The sequence below is a fragment of the Perognathus longimembris genome, chromosome 19 (genome assembly GCF_023159225.1).
Source record: "Perognathus longimembris pacificus isolate PPM17 chromosome 19, ASM2315922v1, whole genome shotgun sequence".
In the NCBI taxonomy this organism is placed as follows: Eukaryota; Metazoa; Chordata; class Mammalia; order Rodentia; family Heteromyidae; genus Perognathus; species Perognathus longimembris.
The window spans coordinates 42,143,795-42,163,905 of NC_063179.1; the positions used below are offsets into that span (position 1 = coordinate 42,143,795).

A 20,111-nucleotide genomic window follows, 5' to 3' on the forward strand; every position below is an offset into this window, starting at 1 on the left:
AAGCTAGCTGAGAAAAGGCCTTTCTGACAATTCCCTCTGCTTTATGGCCACCAATTTCTCCTTCAGTAAGCAACTGCTGTAACAGTGCAAGTTCACACCTTATGAATATCATTCTTCAATCCAAGTGCTTCATCGTAATCTTAAAAGGCATCTCGAAATCCAGATGACTGGGTACAAAATGCAATATGGAATTGTTACTCTAAAGGCAAAACAATCTTTAATATACTTCTGCTTATCAAATTTTCTTCTCCTGAAATCCAGAAGTGTGATAAGTTAAAGTTTATACAAACAGAACTGTTTTCAATAATTTAATTATTACATGCATGCCAAAATTGAATTTGCATGAAATATTAAATATTATTCTTAAATCAATTTGGGCACAATCACACACACAAGGAGTAGACGGGGGTTCTCCTCAAAGTGCCAGTGTTTCTGTTTGTTTGGGAAAATTAATGACAACATAATCAGAGGTAAACAATATTTTCTTCCATGACATCTCCAATTTCTCCATCTTGTCTGGCCACCCTCTGTAGATTGAGCTTGGCTTCTGCTAGAAATGTCCGTGGCTGAGAACTGGGGGAATGTGAGTCCTGAGAGACTGGAAATTCACTCTGCGAAGTGCTCAAATCTGCAACAAACAGATGGTTCAGGTTATAGAAGAGTCAGCTTGGCTCCCAAGGCAGAGGACAGTATGTCTCAGAGATCAGAAAACACAGTGCTCAGGCATTCAGCTCAAGGAAAATGGGTGAGCCCAGGACATCTAACAGGTATGTAATGATTTTTACCAGTATTTCGTTTCCTGTAACCAAAGATGGTCCATTCCCAGCTCATACATCACTTCTGCTACTTAGAAAAGGATGCTCTCCTTTGATTGTTTCTCTTCAATGGATGCAAACTTTGAAAATCTACAGTCCCACCACCCTGAATGCACCCCATCTTGTCTGAAAATGCAGAATCATGATATGTAATAAGGCATGTTTGCATCTGCACAGGGTATCTCAAAGTCAAGAACTGACTTCAGGACTTCCATAATAGATCTGGTGTGGAGAATTGAAGAATAAAGGAAACCCTCCATCCTTACTATGGTGCAAATCTGTTAACACTACACAAAGGACTTCACAAGACCAACCAGTTCCTAGGGAAAAATCTTGCCAGTAGCAACTACGAGCAGGCTTGGGGCTCCCTCCTGTTACCTAGCAACAGCAGGGCACTGTCTACTGTCTCTTCTTTGGGCAAAGCCCTCTAATGTTATGATTTAAAAAGAAGTGACTAAGGGGTGTTTTAATTTGAAGAAAGACACTTGCTATAAATTATTTTCTCTGTACTTCTTCATTAGCCAACTTCCCTGAGATACAGCCATATGGAAAAATTAGAAATAACCATCCTTTGTTGGAGCTAAAAGCTGAACAGATATGGAGAGTCACGTAGGGAGGATGGGTGGCTCTGAGGCTCACCTGATGGATTTTCGGTCATTACAGAGACACCACTCCACGGTGGCTCCAGTGATCGCATGCTAATCTCGGGGAGACGTGCTCAGGGGCAGTGCCCAGGCCTCGAATTCAAACCCCACGAATGCCAACTGGGATGAACAATCCCAGCAACGAGCACCTAGACCTTCAGGACTGATGAGGTCAGTCCTGATAACGAGGAACCATGGAGAGGAGGAAGAAGAGATGACGTCACGTCCTAAGTGGAGTCACTTGAAACTCGCCCTTTCAAAATTAATCAGAGAGGAGAGATCAAGAGGAATAGTTGCTTGCCCACCTAATGTCCATACCTGTCTACCTTCCAACTGGACGGGAACTTACGTTCTTGCCTTTGTTCCCTGCTATTTGTATTTATAGTAGCCTCTGACTGGTTACTCCCAACCAGTCCACTACCCAGTTGCCAAAAAAAAAAAAACCCTAACCACTCCCTTCCTGCCCTCAGTCCAGTTATTCCTTCCTTATAATGAGCCACGGTTGGGCTTATGCTCCAAATGGAACGCTCCTGGCCTGTGGCCAGAGTGTGTGTGTGCTCTCCCACATCGTTCATGTTAACTGGTCCTGTCACTTTGTCAGCCTTTGGCCTGGCCTTTTCAAAAGTTTCTTTTTAACAGGATAAGAGTCTTCACCCAAGACACCACCTGGGCACATCCTGTTACTATAGCCCACTGGAGGCTTCCCTGCCCTGCCCAGCGCAGATCTGGATCCTGAAGACCCAGCCTTGGGGACTCCTCAATGCCCCAAGCCAGCAGGAAGTAGCCAGAAGACAGCATGGGGGTGCCTGTTGGTTCTGGTGCCTTTCAATATTTCTGCTACCTCCTCCTCAGGTTCCTGTGATCCTAAGATGATGCTGGAAAATGCTTACTCCCCGCTCCAGGATACAGGGGAGTCAGGTACCATGCTATGTCTCCAATCCAAGACAGAGAAGGCAATCTGGGGTCTTTGACAGCCCTTTCTGGGAATCAATCCCTCCCTGGCTTATTCTTCTCCGGGGCCCCCTAACAACAACTTCTGCCTTTTACTAATTGTGCCTTGCATTTTAGATAACTATGCTCATGGAAAAGATGAGGACCTATATCAACCAAACTGTCAAGCAAATACTTCTTGGATGGTACCTGGTCCAATGGCAAATCAGGGACCCCTGACTACTCTGCCCCTTTACAGTAGGAAGTAGCTCCAGAAAAAACAACCTCCACCCATACTGGTGTCCTGGTACCCCCTAGTTATTATTACTAAGCAGAAAGGGGGCAATGTTAGCATTTCCCCCACCTTAAGTCCTCAGCCCCTCCCAGTAGCCCCCAGCTCCATCCAGACCTGAACTCTTCCCTGCCCTCCCTGCCCTCCCTGCCTCCCCTCTATCCTACATGAGTTTCAAGCAACCGCCTGGATAAGACGCCATGTTGCTCCCTCTCCCATGGGAGATACGGCCCCACCGATAAACCTCCTTATAAACGTTAAAACAAAGAGACGCCATTACAACCCTTGCCACGTTTTACTCAAAGTCTCAATTATTTAGAGGACAAATGTCATACCTGCTGGCATTCTAATGTAAAAACCTGCCAGTGTCCTGTTCCGTCCTGCACAGATCTTTGGTTGCTACAGAAGGTAGCATGTAAGGCTTGGCAGAAATAAAGGGCACCATGTCTCGCACAAGCATCCATCCTTGGGAAGGTGGCAGCTTTTACTGTCTTCACATCACCTCTGTTCCCAATAGGAGAGAGGAATGGATGCTGGCGGAAGAGCAGTCAGGGCCACAGGAAGTAGACCTAGGTTCCCTAGCAGAGTAGGGGACAGAGTGGATCTGTGCCTCAGAAACAAAAGGAGATCCTGGGGAGGGGACGAAGGAGGCAAGGTGGCAGGCTACAGCTTGCTTTTCTTAAAAGCACTGGCCAACCCTGACTAACCCAGACCAATGGGAAAGTAAACTCATGCATCTCCTGTGGAAATCAGTATGGAGGTTCCTCAAAAGCCTAAAAGTAGATCTTCCTTGTAATGCCACCATAAAACTATTGGGCATATATGTGATGGAGGATGAATCAAGGTACCAGAGAGTCAACTGCATAGCCATGTTTTTTTGCAACACTGTTCACAATATCCAAGTGATGGACTCAACTAAGGTGCCCAAATAACAGGTGCTAATGAGGATGTGGGCAAATGGAACACTGATTCCCTGGTGGTAGAAAAGTAAACATGTTCACCCACTCTGGAAAGCAGTATATAGGTTCCTCAAAAAAAAAAAAAAACACATTACTTGTCCTATGATCCAGCATTTCCACTCTTAGACATATGCCCAAATGATTATAAACTAGGATACGGTGAAGCCACCTGCATAACCATGTTCATTGCAGCACTATTCATCATAGCCAAGGTATGGAATCATCCCAGATACCCCTCAATGAACAAATGGGTCAAGAAGATGTGGTTTTTATACACAATGGAATTTTACACTAATCTAGCAGAAAGAATAGTATTGCATCATTTGCAAAGAAATGGAAGGACCTGGAAAAAATTATGTTAAGTGAAGTAAGCCAGGCTCAAAGAGACAAAGGTTACATATTTCTCTCATATGTGGAAGCTAGAATGAGCTTATAAATATATAAAAGAATACTTTGTGTGGTAAGCAAGTATACATAAATGTATTAACTAAAATACAGTAGACTCAGGGGACAACTCAAAGAGTTCCTTAGAAATGCCAAATCATAATTCCACGATGTAAAGACCAGGAAACTGGTACTTGAAAGGGATGGGGGTGGGGTCAAGAGGAGAGGAGCAGAAGAATGAAGAGAAGACAAAAAGCCAATGCAGGGGCTGGGGATATGGCCTAGTGGTAGAGTGCTTGCCTCGTATACATGAAGCCCTCGGTTCGATTCCTCAGCACCACATACATAGAAAAGGCCAGAAGTGGCACTGTGGCTCAAGTGGTAGAGTGCTAGCCTTGAGTAGAAAGAAGCCAGGGACAGTGCTCAGGCCCTGAGTTCAAGCCCCAGGACTGGCAAAAAAAAAAATCAATGCATATCCTACAAAAATTAAGAAATGTGATGGAGGGAGGGGGCTGGGAGGGATGGGTGAGAACGTTTGAAGGAGTGATATTGATCAAGATGAATTCCTAAGCTTGAATGGCAACTATTTTGTACAACTACTTAAAGATAATAAAAGTTTTTTCACTTGTAAGCAATTGACACAGAGTCAGTTACAATATGTAAATTACTTGTAAAGCAAATTTGATCTTGTGTAATAAATGCTATTTGAATCTTTAAAAAGACATGGAGTATGTGTATAAGCATATATATCTGCATACATATACATATATGATGAAATATTACAGTCATAAGGAGAAATGAAATCCTTTCATTTGCAATAAAATAGATTAAACGGGAGGATATCATACCAAGCAAGAAAAAGACAAGCTCAAAACCCAAAACATATGATGTTACTCATAGAGGAAGGTAGGCCAGCATAAAACATTACATATGTATATATACATATAATACATACACAAACACACATATATATGTATATTTATAGACATGTATATAAGTAGATACATTCATATACATAATTACTTATATGGCTAAACATAGAATGTGAATCAAACTAAGAGACCACTCAGGAGAAAGACATAATAGGAAAAGAAAGAGTAGGAATAGCTCTGTAATATATTGCAAATATGCATGAGAGTAAACACAGAGAAACTCAACCAAAACTGTTGACCACTAGGGGAGATGGAGAAGTAATATAACCTCCGTAGTGGGGCAGGGGCTAGTGGGAGGGAATTAGGCTGGTGGTAAGGATAAAAGGGAGCAGAATATTGTTGAAAAATGTATCTGCAACTATGGAAGGAAGCAAGGCTATCTGTTGGGAATGCCATGGGGGGGGGGTGTGCTAGTGGGGGTGAAGTTGATTGGAAGGCAGTGTAAATACGTGTGGTGATGTAGCGATGGAATTCTCCCCTGTAGAACGAATGTAGATAAACCAACAGAAAGCAAAGATGCCTTTCTTCAGCAGTCAAACACAAATGCCCTCAGCGAGATTTTACCATCAGAATAAGAAAACAAGTCAATCAATCCGGCAATCTCTCCAGCCTATATGACCACACTGGGAGTCAGAGTCGCCATGACAACGTCCCTGCTCTCAGTCCTCCCTCTAGCTAGGAAGCCAAGCCACGGTGCTTCAGGACACAAACAGTCCCAGATAACCACCGACGTTCAATATTGCACAACGTTAAGACACAGCTTAAAAACTTCCATCCGGAAAATTCTGGAAGACTGAATAGGTCACCCAAGTGGATGTGGTGCCCCCTACTCACCAAGGGAGGGTCCAACCAGGACACAAGAAATACTACACTGAGAAGAACAATGCCATCTATTGAATGGAGTAGCTGGGTGGTGACTGTTGCCCAATGTGACCATGAGGCAACCCTGGAAGCCATTAGCCCCTGTGGGCGTGCGTCCTTCCTCTAGGGTAAAACAAGAGCAGAGAGTCCAAAGCACTGAGGAGCCTGGGAGGCTGGGAGGAGAGTTTTAATGGCTTCAAGAGAAGATTTATTCAATAGGACACCAAAGGACCAAATGCATTGTAGGCTTGAATTCAGGAAGACTGAAAACCAAGAATGAATTGGGGGTGGGGAGGATGGTGTGTGTGTGCGTGTGTGTGTGTGTGTGTGTGTGAGAGAGAGAGAGAGAGAGAGAGAGAGAGAGAGAGAGAGAGAGAATGGATACCCATATATGTGTAAGAGGAATAGAGATCTAACCAGAACATTTTCAAGTGAGAATCAAAGGGATAGGGAACCTATGTGTGGTGAGCGCTTGCTGGGCGCGCAGGGATAGGGAACCTGTGTGTGGTGAGCGCTTGCTGGGCGCACAGGGTTAGGGAACCTGTGTGTGCTGAGCGCTTGCTGGGCGCGCAGGGATAGGGAACCTGTGTGTGTGTGGTGAGCGCTTGCTGGGCGCGCAGGGTTAGGGAACCTGTGTGTGCTGAGCGCTTGCTGGGCGCGCAGGGATAGGGAACCTGTGTGTGTGTGGTGAGCGCTTGCTGGGCGCGCAGGGTTAGGGAACCTGTGTGTGCTGAGCGCTTGCTGGGCGCGCAGGGATAGGGAACCTGTGTGTGTGTGGTGAGCGCTTGCTGGGCGCGCAGGGTTAGGGAACCTGTGTGTGCTGAGCACTTGCTGGGCGCGCAGGGTTAGGGAACCTGTGTGTGCTGAGCGCTTGCTGGGCGCGCAGGGATAGGGAACCTATGTGTGCTGAGCGCTTGCTGGGCGCGCAGGGATAGGGAACCTGTGTGTGGTGAGCGCTTGCTGGGCGCGCAGGTGACGGCCCGCACTCCAGCTCCAGATGGATGATTGCGAGCTGTATGGTTGCGCATCACCCGGAGGGGACCTCAATTTCCTTTGCTGTGTTTCTTCTCGGTTTCTATTTGAACTATGGAGGCGAGGTCAGGCGGTCTGTCTTTGAAATGAGAAACCGTTCTGTGCTTTCTGCCTTTATTACTCCATTTCTGCCCCGGGAGAACTGCAGCACTGCAAGTGTGTATTTCCCAAGGCCAGCCGCCTCTTGCCACACTTCTTACCCCAGAAAGGAGACACCACCATTCCGAGCCCCACACTGGAAGAACATGTGTTGAAACTAAACCACACTGGCATTGGAAGCAGAATTCTTGGGCATAAAACTAATCATCCAATTTCACTTGTGATCAAAATCCCTGCTAAGTGGTGGACTTAAAACGAGAATGACTTGTTTTTAATAAGAAAAAGAAATAACAAAGCAATCATACTTTGATCAACTAAAATCCGAATACTATAATAATAAAAGTGTGAACTACAAACAACCAACACTGTCCCTCTCGACATAAAGGAAATAATCGGATCCTTACCGTATCTCTGGAAACTAAACAGAGTAAACATTATTAAGCCTACAAAAGGCAAAGGAACTGAAGCACATTTTTAAAAATTGGCTAAAAAAAAGTGGAAAATAGAATTTTGGTTCAGGAATTTTTGTCTGCAACATAACTGAGCTTCTATTCAGACACTAAACTTTCAGCCTCCACAGGAAATTTCCATACTCGCGTTTATGAGGACCACTGTGGGTCTAGATTAGTCTCCTAATTCAGTCTTAAACATTAGAGTCATCCACAGTTTCACGGGTACCATTCCTTTCCCTGTGGATATTGGGGCAGAAGATCACTCAAGTGGCCAAGGTCTTGTGCTCACGGGACACTGACAGCCAGAGATAATCCCTCCGAGTTCTTGATCTTTAGCCCTTAATTGCAACCTGCTTGTTGACATTGACATTTATCATTTCTACACTATTCTCTGCTTACCCCATATTAGAAATCTCTCATTAGTGAAGACAATCAGTCTTCCATCTGTTCGACTAGTATTATTATTCTTTTGAGCCAACTGGATAATTGGCTATTTTCAAGGTCAGATTGTGAGCTCAGTGTATAAAACACTATTTAAAAACGAGAAAAGCAACTCTTGGAGCAAAATAAATCTTGTAAACCACAAAGTCAAATTTGACCTTGGTAAGTCATTCCTCTTTCTGGGCTTCAGTACATAAAGGACCAAAGGGAAATCAGCAGGAAGGTCTGTTAAGCATCTTTCATGTTTGGGCTCAGTAATTCATTTAATAATACTAAGAAGGTATAAAAAAAAGTGCATGCATTTTTCTACTGCTTTGTACCCAAGAAATGCAGTCAAATTCATTATCTGAAGTTTCATTTAAAATAATGCAGGTAATTGTGAGACCGGTTCAGTACTACTTTATCCTGTCTTTGCAACAACACCTATTAGACAGGTGCCAACACACAGCTCTTTCCAAGGAGAGCATTTGGAAAGCTAAATAATGATTGAAAATAACTTCCACAATCAAAGATCTGTTCTTGATCTTCCTTTGTATGAAAACCAAACTGAAGAGAAGTTTGTCATAAAGAATGGGTTTGTGACAAGTAGAAAAGGACTATCATGTGAAAATATTTAATTAATGTAGTCACTGTCATTTCCTCAATACCATCGCATTTTAAATCATGACTGTTTTTAAATGCAAGTTTTATTTAAATTTGAAAACACCATGTAACTTTCATCATAAACACATACTCCGAATTGAGCCCCACAACACAGTCAGTGCCCAAGAACCCAGAAGCCCAGGGCTGCAGAAATTGTGTTTAGTCTGTTGAAGTCATTGATGACGCATTGTTCAACCCTCTCCACGTCTTAGCCCATCCTTGCTCCCCAACTGAGGCCACAGAAGAGAACGCTATGTCTTCTTAGCCTTGGCTCTGTTCTTGTTTATTTTAATCAAGTGTTCTGACTTGTACTTCTTATTATTATATCCCTTGTGTATGGCTCTAAAATCAGAATTCACACTTTCCTAGAATAACTCTACCTTAAAAAATGTTTTCATCATCAATAGTCCAACTCTGTAAAATAAGTTGTATTCCCTATTTACTGACGGATTTATGCTTACACTCTGAAACATTTAAAAAATCATTTCCTGATGGCATTACTGGCAATCACTATTTTTTCTCAGGAGCATTAATGCACAACATTTTCCATCTAATGGAAAACATTTATTGTACAGAGCTCGAAGTATCTTCAGAGCAAAGGAAAATTGGTCTCTGTCCCTAATTTTGCTCAACTCAATTTTCCATAGTAAGCCACAAACAGGATGTGAGCCTCTGGCATGAAAACCAATCTGGATTTGATATCTGAAGCAAACAATCTAAATTAGTGTCATGATTCCCTCATGTGTCAGTATTGCACCTGAAATAAAAGAACTGATGTGTAGCGTGAGGGAGAGATGCGAGGGGGGGGGAGAATGTGAGTGAGCATGCACATAAATAGTGCAGACATGTACAAATTTGTAAAGAAAGAAAGCAAATGGTGTTACGATTTTTTTGAAAAACTGTGATCGTGAGAGTTATACTTTGCTATCTTATTGGTAATGAGCCAATATGAAATAGTCTATGTTGGCTATATAAGTACTGCCAGAAGAAACAACAACAAACCCCAAATAATAAATATAATGAAGGTGAGATTTTATTAACTAAAGGCATGTGGAGCACAGCTGTCTATGTCTGAATTTTGATTTGCTTTCCCATTCGTCTTTCTCCCAGGAAGGGGCCATCTTTAAAGGGTCATGATTCACGTCAGCAAGTCGAGTAGAAGCGCCTCTCAGTTTTTCCTTGAGGTGCTTTATAGTATATTTCTCGGAGCAGTATACTAGTAGGTGGTATTCATGACCAAATAATTTGAAGCTCTAGGTAAGTTAAATCTCTTAAACTCATAGATGGCTTAGAACTGCAATAGGCTCCTGAATTAAACATCTCTCCCTGGGAAAACCAAGATGAAGCCTTCCCAAATGCAAGGGACCTTTGCTCACCACATCCTTATAGCGCTGTGTTTCCGGTAACACTTTGGAGACCAAAACATTGAAGAATTATTATAATTACATCACAGAGCAAGAGGAGAAAATAAATGAGCAACAATGCTAAAATAATACAAGAGTGAGAAGTTAGAAGAAGGCAAGTTTTCCAAATCCAGACACTTTTAACACTGTATACAATGATAGCAGCTAAAACTATCAAGAGAAATGATGAGAAACTTTATCACGGATAAATTGCATTGACAGCATTGGAACCCAGGAACCAATCAGGAAAAGAAATAAAAGAGACGTCAGGCGTCACATGATGGGATGCAGTAAGAAATACATGGCACCATTCATGGAGACATTTTCATGTCCAAAAATGGGGAGGAGGGAGGGGGGTATGAGGGAGGAGGTAACAAACAGTACAAGTAATGTATCCAATGCCTAACGTATGAAACTGTAACCTCTCTGTACATCAGTTTGATAATAAAAATTTGAAAAAAAAAAAGTGATAAAAAACCCAAAAATGGAATGCTAGCTTTGATTGGGAAAGCTCAAGGACAGCACCCAGGCCCTGAGTTCAAGCCCCATGACCAACAAAAAGAAAAAGGAAAAGGAATAAGCCAACCAAATGTAATGAAGTTATTTGGATCTTAATTTAAGCAGACCCTGGGGGGGGGGGGGAATCATTTATATGATGATCAGAGAAATTTGAGCACTAATAGCATGCTTTTAAGTAACAAGTGTTAATATTTTTAGGCTATCTTATAATGCTATTATAGAGGTAATCTAAAAACAGTTTTTAATCTTTTACAGAAAAATATTGAAACATTCTGAATGGAATGACAAGATCTGCTGGGTTTTCTTGAGAAGTGAGAGGTCCCCGGGATTGGCTGTGGGTTGGGAATGGTTAAAGCTGGCTGGGTGAAGGTAAGATTCGCTCAATGATTCCACTTCTATATGTGTTTGACATTTTCCATAGTAACTTTTGAAAGTCAATAGCCACCTATATCATGTGTTTGGAGTATAATATGTTAAAGGGTGCTCTATTACTCCACCCCTTAGCTCCCAGAAAGCTGATGTAAATGGAATAGTATGGCAATGAGTTAGATGCCTCCTCTGGATGCTGAACGTATTTATATTCATTTTAATGCAGCTGTATAACACGTTATTGCCAAGTTGTATGTATGCGTTTATATCTATTTAGAAAAATAGACCTATTGTCCATAAAGTAGACAAGGTTCATTTGAGTTTATAGCTACTCATAAAAAATGATACTAATTCAAGTCTTTGCTCCTGCCTAGAAAAATCCAGTAACATCTAAGCTGAACTAAGCCTCAGAAAGCATCTCATTTTAGATGCTGGGTGCATGTGTCCTTAACAATGAGCCCATAAGGTCCTTTTGAAATTTCAATTTCTATCCTTTACTCTTTTCACATTGAGTTTATTTAAAGCTACAGAGCAGCATTTAAGATAAAGGAAACAAAATGATGTATCTAGTTCAACAATATCAAAGAAAGCCAGACTCAGACAAATGGTGTGTGTGTTTTCTCTCATACGTGAAAGCTAGATCTAAAATACAACTGTGCACAATGACATATACAAGGCTCAGTGCATTTACACACAAACAAACTGACTAAAGGATGGTACACTTAGGGGAAGAATCCAAAGGCATAACTCTTCAGAGCAAAAGTTTTCTTTTTCGAGACAAATACCAACAAATGGAAACATATGTTTGGAAGAGGTGGGAAGACACAATAATTGAGGGAGGAAGGGTGAGCAAATGTAGTCATTGTATTAAAAAAACTATTTCAAAAAATAAACTATGTAACTTGTGGGTAGGAACTGGGAGAGGAGAGTAAAATAAATTTTAATTTAAAAAATCAAAGTAAAATTCAGATAATAATGTATATATATATACACATTTACATATATCAGTAGATATATGGTGTCAAGTGGATGAATGATTTAGTCTCCATGGAGAATTATCAGTTTGGAACCCTTGCTTAGAAAAGAGCTTAAAATCCATCAGACCAGGGCCTCATATCTAAAATATACATAGAGCTCAAAAAATTACCCTCCTCCCAGAAAAAAAATTCTCAAAGAAACAACCACCCAACTGATAAATGGGCTAAAGACTTAGAGGGGACACTTTCAAAAAGAAATAAGAATGGCCAACAGGCACATGAAGAGATGTTTAACATCTCTGTCCTTAAAAGAAATGCAAGTCAAAACAGCATTGAGATTCCACGACACCAGTTACGATAGCTATTCTCAAGATAACTAAGGGTGCTCACAGGTGCTTGTAGATTGGCATTTCCAATCCAAATGGGCAGAAGAAGCACAAGAAAGATGGCAAGCCTGGGAATCTCATCTCCCACTCAAAATAAGCAGGAAGCAGAGCAGTCAATCAAAGACCTAGAAGAGAACCCTCAAAATGCTCTACAAACTCTACTGATAAAAATGTTAAATGAAAAGTTCAAATCTCCTCAGACAACTATTCTAGAATGTGAGGAGGCAAGCCAAAGATTAATACACCAATCCACCCACAAAGTAATAGAGAATTTCATGGCCTCCACAAATAGAAAGATAAATGAACTTCAAGAGTCCAATGAAAAGATAGCTACCCAGCTAAAAGATTTGAGAGATAGCACTCAGAACCAAATTAATGAAGTAAAGAAGTCCATTCAGGACCTAAGAGAAAATTATAGTAAAGATATGGCAGCCATCAAGAAAAACCAGTCAGAAGGAAGGGAGATTCGAAATCAAGTAGACTAGATGAAGCAGAGAATCGAATCTCAGGAACTAAAAGTGTAAGAATTCTTGAGCTGAAAATGCCGTTCCTTTGAACACTAACCTTTCACATTTGCATCATTTTCTTCTAAAAGGTCCAGTGTTCACACTTAAGGTATTTCAAGGTGCTCTATAAATGTTAATAGGATTGTAGAAAACAACCTAAATATTGAGTGAGCATTAAATGACAGGCACTGTTTTATGTACTTTGCCCAATCCAAGATGGTGGGTGTACTATGGACTATGGCAAAGGGAGACTAAAACACAAAGGCAAATCTAACTTAGAAAATCCAAAATACAACTCAGGAACATGGAAGGCTAAAGAAATTTTCCAAAAGCCATAATTGCTGTCTTCAAAGAAATATTTAAGAGACTTTCCAGTCACAAAGTAATTCCATAAAATAGGATATACATGGGAAAAAGGAAACTTGCTGGGAAATTTAAATTACACTAATTGTAAACTTTTTATTAATGACCAATAGAATAGTAGGAGATTAAGGATGAAAGAATCTCCTAGAAAATAGAATAAAAATATACAGAAAAGGAAATAGAAAGAGTACAGGAGAGAAAATCAGAGGATTCAATAGGTCCAGGTTCCAACCAGCAAGGAAAAGAAAAGGACTACTTCCCAAAAGTGAAGATATAGAAGTCATTAGACCTAAAAAGCCTAATGAATAACTGGTTAAATGATTTTAATAAAAGATCACATGAGGGTTTACTATAACATTCAGTTGAGACAGGATAAAAAGGCAAGTCTACAAGTTTCCAGGGTCCAAAGAGTTCACAAACAAAAGATAAGGATAATAATAGCATCAGACTCATGAGCAACACCCTGGATTGTAGAGCGGAAAAAAAATTCCTTCAAAATTCTGAAATAAAGCAATAAATTTCTCAAGTAGAATTCATTGGGGTTCTAATAAATTCTAAAAGCCAGTGTCAGTGCAGCGAAAGTAGGTAAGTAAATATATAAGAAGACAATTCAAATAATCAGGAAAAAGACTGGCTGTCATTACATCTTTTCTTAGGAAAAGTCCTAAGGATAAGGCCCCCCTCTCCCGCGCGCGCGTGCACACACACACACACACACACACACACACACACACACACACACCGCCTTCTCTCACACTCATTCAATAAAGGAATAGGCCAGAAAAAAGGAAGCCTAGGGCTGAGCACAGAGGATTCAATAAAGGAGAGCTATGAAGTGTCAGCCCAGATTACAGAGCAAGACTAGAGAGCAAGTCCATATTGGAACCAAAAGGCAGAATAGGAAGTAAAGCTGATAGATATTAGATACGTTGTGCATAAAATTAATATTAATGAATTATTAGAGAAGTACAGAAGGAAATGTTGGGACTGGGAACAAAGTATATGGGTGAGAAAACAAAGCAGTGAAGTCTCAGAAGGCAAGAATATCACTAAGAAGCTTCTGCTTTTGTTGACCCTTCCCTATCTTGAAAGACTAGTTTTTAATATGTCCCTTTCTAATCTTAAAATCTCTAAATAGAATTATGAATATGACTTCTCAAAGTACAAAATGTATTGAGAACAAAATGTCTTGAGCTGATTCACAAAGATCTACGTATAATTAAGATTGCACACTTTTGAAATTCCAAAATCTACTATGAGTTAGAAGAAAGCCATCTGACCAGAGAATTCATAGAAGAGGAATATTAAAAAGACAATTAAGGGCTGGGGATATGGCCTAATGGCAAGAGTGCTTGCCTCGTATACATGAAGCCCTGGGTTCAATTCCCCAGCACCACATATGTAGAAAATGGCCAGAAGTGGTGCTGTGGCTCAAGTGGCAGAATGCTAGCCTTCAGAAAAAAAAAAAAAAAAAGACAATTAACAATTAACACTCAAAGGATCACAAACATGGCGATACTAAAGCCGATACTAAAGCTACTGGCACAACCATATTCATTGAAGTACTATTTACCATAGCTAAAATATGGAACCAATCCAGATACCCCTTAGTAGATAAATACAACAAGAAACTGTGGTATATATACACAATGGAACTGTATGCTTTCATCAGAAATAATGACATTGCCCCATTCGTAAGGAAATGGAAAGACTTGGGAAAAATCAAAAATCATAATAAGTGAAGTGAGCCAGACCCAAAGAAATACAGACTCTATGGTTTCCCTCATAATTAGCATATATCTAGGATACTCCTAGAAGATGATCACAATAGTTCAATAGCTATGTACATATGATCACATAAGATGATGCTAATAAGCAAAATGAACTCCAAGTTATGGAAACAAATGGTTTATCATTATTGTTGTTATTTTTAACGAACTATAAGAAAATATTTCTTTTTTCTTTTGTTTATCTTCCTTATGGTTTAGCCCCTGTTGTCACTGTATTTGATTTTGGTACCCTGGGTATTGTATGTATGTTTGTCTGAATCAGGGAAGGGAAGGGGAACATCAAAACAGTGAGACAAAGGGTAAAAGGCAAACCAATGCAACAGCAACACTCACAAGACAATATGTTGTAAACTAACTGTATAACTGGGGGGATTGGTAAGGAGGTCAAAAAATGAGGGAAGAGGTAACAAGTTTGACAAGAAATGTACTCACTACTTTACGTATGTACTGTAACCCCTCTGAACATCACCTTGAAAATTAAAAAGATAATTAACTATGATATGGTACTATATCTCCCTGTAATCTGAATAGAAAGAAGATGCCAATTTCATAGCCACCATATTGACAAAAACTTAGAAGCTTAACAAAGCTAAATGCTGAGGAGGACCTGGAGTTTTCAAGTTAATAAAGCTGATGGAATCAGTTGCTATTGGCAAAGGTAAAGATATTCTAACAACTTCTAGGTGTTTCACTATAAAGAAACTCCCAACTGTGTGCTTGAGGAAGCATGTTAAAAGAATATTGATCAAGTGTAATTTCTATTAGATAAACACGGCCAACTTCCTACTACTGGCAGGTTGTATGAATATGCTGGTGTTGTTTGCATAATGGGATAGCATGCAGCAGTTTAGAATGGTTTGCACCATACATGCAAATGTGTGAGTGGAGTAAAAAAAGCCAAGAATAAAAAGATATACACATAAATGATTTCACAAATAGTCACTTACTAGCTATTATAAGTAATCATGAATCACTAATCATTGTAAGTAATCATTAAAGTTATTTGTATAACTGTTTCAATTAAAGATATGTCATGTTGGTTATAGATGCATATATTTAATGTAACAATAGCCTAAAAACATCCTGTGGAAATCATATATGCCAATTTTAAGATATAGCTTAACTCTGAGTAGAAAAAGAGGAGGAAAGGTGACAGGAAGGATTAGGACATATCAGCAATACTCCTTAAAATGAAACAAGAAATGAGGTTGAAACAGAGGCAGGGGGAATGATGGAAGGACGGATGACACTTATCAAGAAGCATTGTACTCAGAAACTTACATGTTACATTGGCAAAAAAAAGGCAAAGAGATTGTGACAGTGTGGCAACATGTTAACAGTTGCTAAATATATGGCTAACACATACTTTCTCTGACTTCTTCTGTAAGTTTGACATTTTCATAATTAAACTTTCTATTTTAATAAACATTTTAAATTACATGGCAAGTCACTATAACTAAAATGTGTAGTCTTTATTTGGATCCTAAGTCAAGAAGGAAAACTGAAAACACACACATGTGTGACATTTATAAAACAGTGAAGTTTTAAGCATAAGACCCTATGTTGATAATATGAAATTAGTGCTAATGTTTTTCCTCAGTTCAATAATGAGTATAAGAAGAGTGCTTTAGGGCTGGGGATATGGCCTAGTGGCAAGAGTGTTCACCTCGTATACATGAAGCCCTGGGTTCGATTCCCCAGCACCACATACACAGAAAATGGCCAGAAGTGGCGCTGTGGTTCAAGTGGCAGAGTGCTAGCCTTGAGCAAAAAGAAGCCAGGGACAGTGCTCAGGCCCTGAGTCCAAGGCCCAGGACTGGCCAAAAAAATATTTAAAAAAAGAAGAGTGCTTTATCTTTTAGTAATAGCTATTGAAACGTTTATGGACAAAGGAGGATTTCTGAGAATTTGCCTCAAAATAATACAGCACATAGGACAGGAGTCTAGGTGAAATACAGTTGGCCATATTGTTTGCAAGGTAGGAGATTGGTGTAAGAAAAGTAATATATTCCTTTGTGGATTTTGCATATGTTTGAAATGGCCCAAATGGGTTCAGATAGACAAGGAATATGCCAATTTTAATTAATCGAATTGAATCAGGATAGTCAAGTCTTGGAGACCTTATGAAGAGGCAAGGATAATATAGTAAGAGTGGGCAGGATTCCATGTGTGTAGCTACAAGGGTAAGCAGCCTTGCCCTGGCATTAAATCCCTCCAAAGGAGTCAGAAATCAAGGATGCCTGAGCACCATGATGGAAGAGATGGCTTTCTGGAAATAACTAGGAGCAAGCCTCTGCCCACGCTGCAACAGTTCAGCTTCTCATCTTGCTGAGAGAAGGAGAATCAAATTGATTTCTCTGCCAGCTACTGAATAAGGCAGGAAATCGACCTAGGAATTTTAATGCTGCATTTACTTCTTACTGGTTCACTAGAGGAGAAAAGGGCTGTTAAAATTCTTAAGCACACAAGATGAGAGGGGTTTTCTTTAGCCCAGAATAAGGCACACAATTATATCAAACACACCCATGCTAATTAGTTCTATCTGCTTCTTAATAATTATGTTATTAGCAGACTTGAAAAATGGCATCCAAAGCTCTGCTTTAAAGGTCTATAAATGAGCTTTTTTTCCCCTTCTAGATGAACTACAAAATTATGACATGTTTGAAAGTGCACAGGCCTAGTCTTCGTTGGAAAACTGGCATTAATCATCTGGGAGGCAACATATTTTTTTTTCTTTTTAAAAATAAAGAACATGAACTTAGTAATTCTCATTTGTTTGAAATAGCATTTACTAAGAAACCAAACCCTAAAATATCTTTTCCATTTACAGTCTTGCATTTATGTCATTCTAAAAGGATTACAATCTTAAAAGTACAACACGATATATAGAAAAGATGTGCTGGCCAATGCAGATTTCACACCTTTGGATGCCCTTTTTTAGATGTATATTATCAGAGTTAAGATCACCATATTACATTTCTGGAAATCAAACTTAAATACTTTTAGGAATTATACAATTAGGAAAGAAGAGACTGGTCCTAGAAAAGCATCAAAACTGGGATTTTAAACTGCTGAAGCGGCAATGGAAAAAGAATGAGGAAACCAGTCTTTTGGACCTTCCCTAAACAAGGTCATCTAAAATTGTATTCACAAGACAGATAATATACCTGTATTCACAGATATCTATCTAGCTAATATCTCTGCATCTTGACTTATGACTAGTGACTAACACTGGAGCCTATAGAGAGCTAGCCAGTTTCCCTTTCATTATTATACAGGGGACACAAATGCACCATCATGAGGAAGACCCCAGAGCAAGAGCCAGATAGAGTAGCCATAGCTGCTTCCATAGTGAACAGCAGTCATAGCCCCATCAGACTTCTGAGGGCCACCTAAGTATGTGAGCCAGAGTAGGAAGCCGTGGTCACTCAGGTGACATGATGGATGGGATGTACCATGAGCCAGAAAGGGAACCCTACCGAGCGATGGCTACCATGTTAGAGACCCTGCACAGAGGGAGGAGCTTCCAGATAGGGAAGCCAACACTTGTTCCAGGGTAGGGAAAACATCGCAAGTGAACCTTCATGGCCTCCCAGGATGTCATCAGAAAGGGATGGCGCGGGAGGTCTTCCCTGTGGAGCCTGCCACCATTGCTAAGGGAAAAAAGTGCTAGCAGTCATCCCAGTTGGCTGTGGAGTATGGGTTGGTGCCGATGAGCCAACGGGGAAACAGGCTGGGAAAGCACGTGTGGCTCATCTAGAATGGAGATGGTAACTGTATTCACTTGAGGCGGCTTGTGAGAGCGTGGCCACGTGGCCAGCCGCACCTCCTCGCTCATACACCGTGATGTGAGCCGGACAAGAATGGGGGCTCTTTTTGCTGCCTACCATGAACCTACATTTAGCCAATTAAAATTCCTACCTCCTTAATGGAAAAAGATCCATCTCTGCCTCTCAGAATGCAAACCAGTTCAAGTTTCTAATCATTCATTCTTCAGTAAGCATTGATTTCCTAGTGTGAGCCCTGCCCAGGGCTTGGTACCAGGAAAACAAAGAGGACCACTAGACCTGCTCTCCCCGCCCAGGAAAGTTACAATTGTGCAGTCATTCTGAAAACAGCCCCAGATCCTTAAAAGTTAAACAAGCACCTGTCCTAGTAGTAATTTTACTTTTTAGGTATTTAGCCAAGAGAAATGAAAACAGAATATGCAAAAACCCTTATGCAAGAATGTTCATTGCAGCTTTAATCGTGATAGCAAAAAACTAGAAGCAGGCCAGGTGCCCATCAAGTAGGTAAACTGTGACATATTCAACAAGAGAAGATTACTCAGTAACACAGGGAGCCAGACATGGCCTATGAAATAACATGGACACATCTCAAAATAACATGCTGAGGGAAGCAAGATGGGTACAAAAACATAGAGGGTACCACATTCCTTTCCATTCTAAAACAAGCAAGGTTATTATCTGGAGATGGAAAGCAGGGAGAGGCTCACTGCTGGATCTGGGCTTCACTGAGTGGCAGGAATGTTCTTTGTGCTGATATTCTATCTATCCAACTGGCTGAAGAGCAGGCTTTACAGATAAGCCTCTCCATATAATAAAGCGCATAAGGCAGCGTGGAGTCTCAAAGGAATGCAAATAAGAAAAGATTGTGGAAGGTAATGCAAGGATCTACTGGGTTCCTTCAGGGTCAGACAAGAGAGACTCCTGACCCCTTGGTCTACAGAAGCTCCTGAAAGTAAATGACTCAGAGTTAGTCACAGAAGAGTAGAAGTTACAGTCAGGAGTAAAGGATGGGGAAGAGGAGAATGTAGAAAGCGAGTAAGTAGATATACAATAGGTACAATAGGTACAGGGGCCTGTGTTTCTCCACAGCTGAAAAAGCACACTACAGTTGAACCTTGGGGTAAAAAGGGAGTCCCAGATGAGCCTGAGAGACTAGAAGCCAGACTCCATCTCCAGACCCAAGTATGCAGCCTCCGGTGCATTGTCAGGGATGAATGACTCTCAACACTTGGAGGGTTTGAATAAGTCCATTAATGTTGACCCAGAAAAACCTAAGGGGACTAAACACCAACTGTTCTTTAAAGGCTCCAATGCAAGCCTAGGGGCTAAATAAAGCTCTATCTGAAATTCATCCAGTTGAATTTGCGTTTCAAAGTACAACCCATGTGGTAAATTGTGTTGGGATGTGCCATTGAGGTTTCAACTGTTCTCAAGAGAGAAAAAATAATGCATTTGAAGGGTGTGCCACATGCAATGAGTCCATCTCAACATTCACTGACATTAATATTTTCCGAAGTATGTTTTAAA

General features: G+C 40.6%; 1 protein-coding gene and 1 long non-coding RNA gene across 3 annotated transcripts in view; one reads left to right on the plus strand and one right to left on the minus strand.

Annotated features, from left to right (window-relative positions):
* Positions 1–295: 295 nt before the first annotated feature.
* Arhgef28 (Rho guanine nucleotide exchange factor 28) overlaps positions 296–20,111 on the minus strand; it is a 216,730-nt gene continuing 196,914 nt past the window's right edge. For both annotated transcript variants that reach the window (XM_048368428.1, XM_048368429.1), the window contains one exon: positions 296–628. In XM_048368428.1, coding sequence (XP_048224385.1) covers positions 465–628 — 164 coding nt within the window. In that variant the 3' untranslated portion in view covers positions 296–464. The remainder of the gene's footprint in view (positions 629–20,111) is intronic.
* Positions 15,825–18,477, plus strand: LOC125367733. The gene is made up of 2 exons (XR_007214136.1): positions 15,825–16,418; positions 16,642–18,477. It is a non-coding gene; the product is annotated as an uncharacterized LOC125367733 (long non-coding RNA).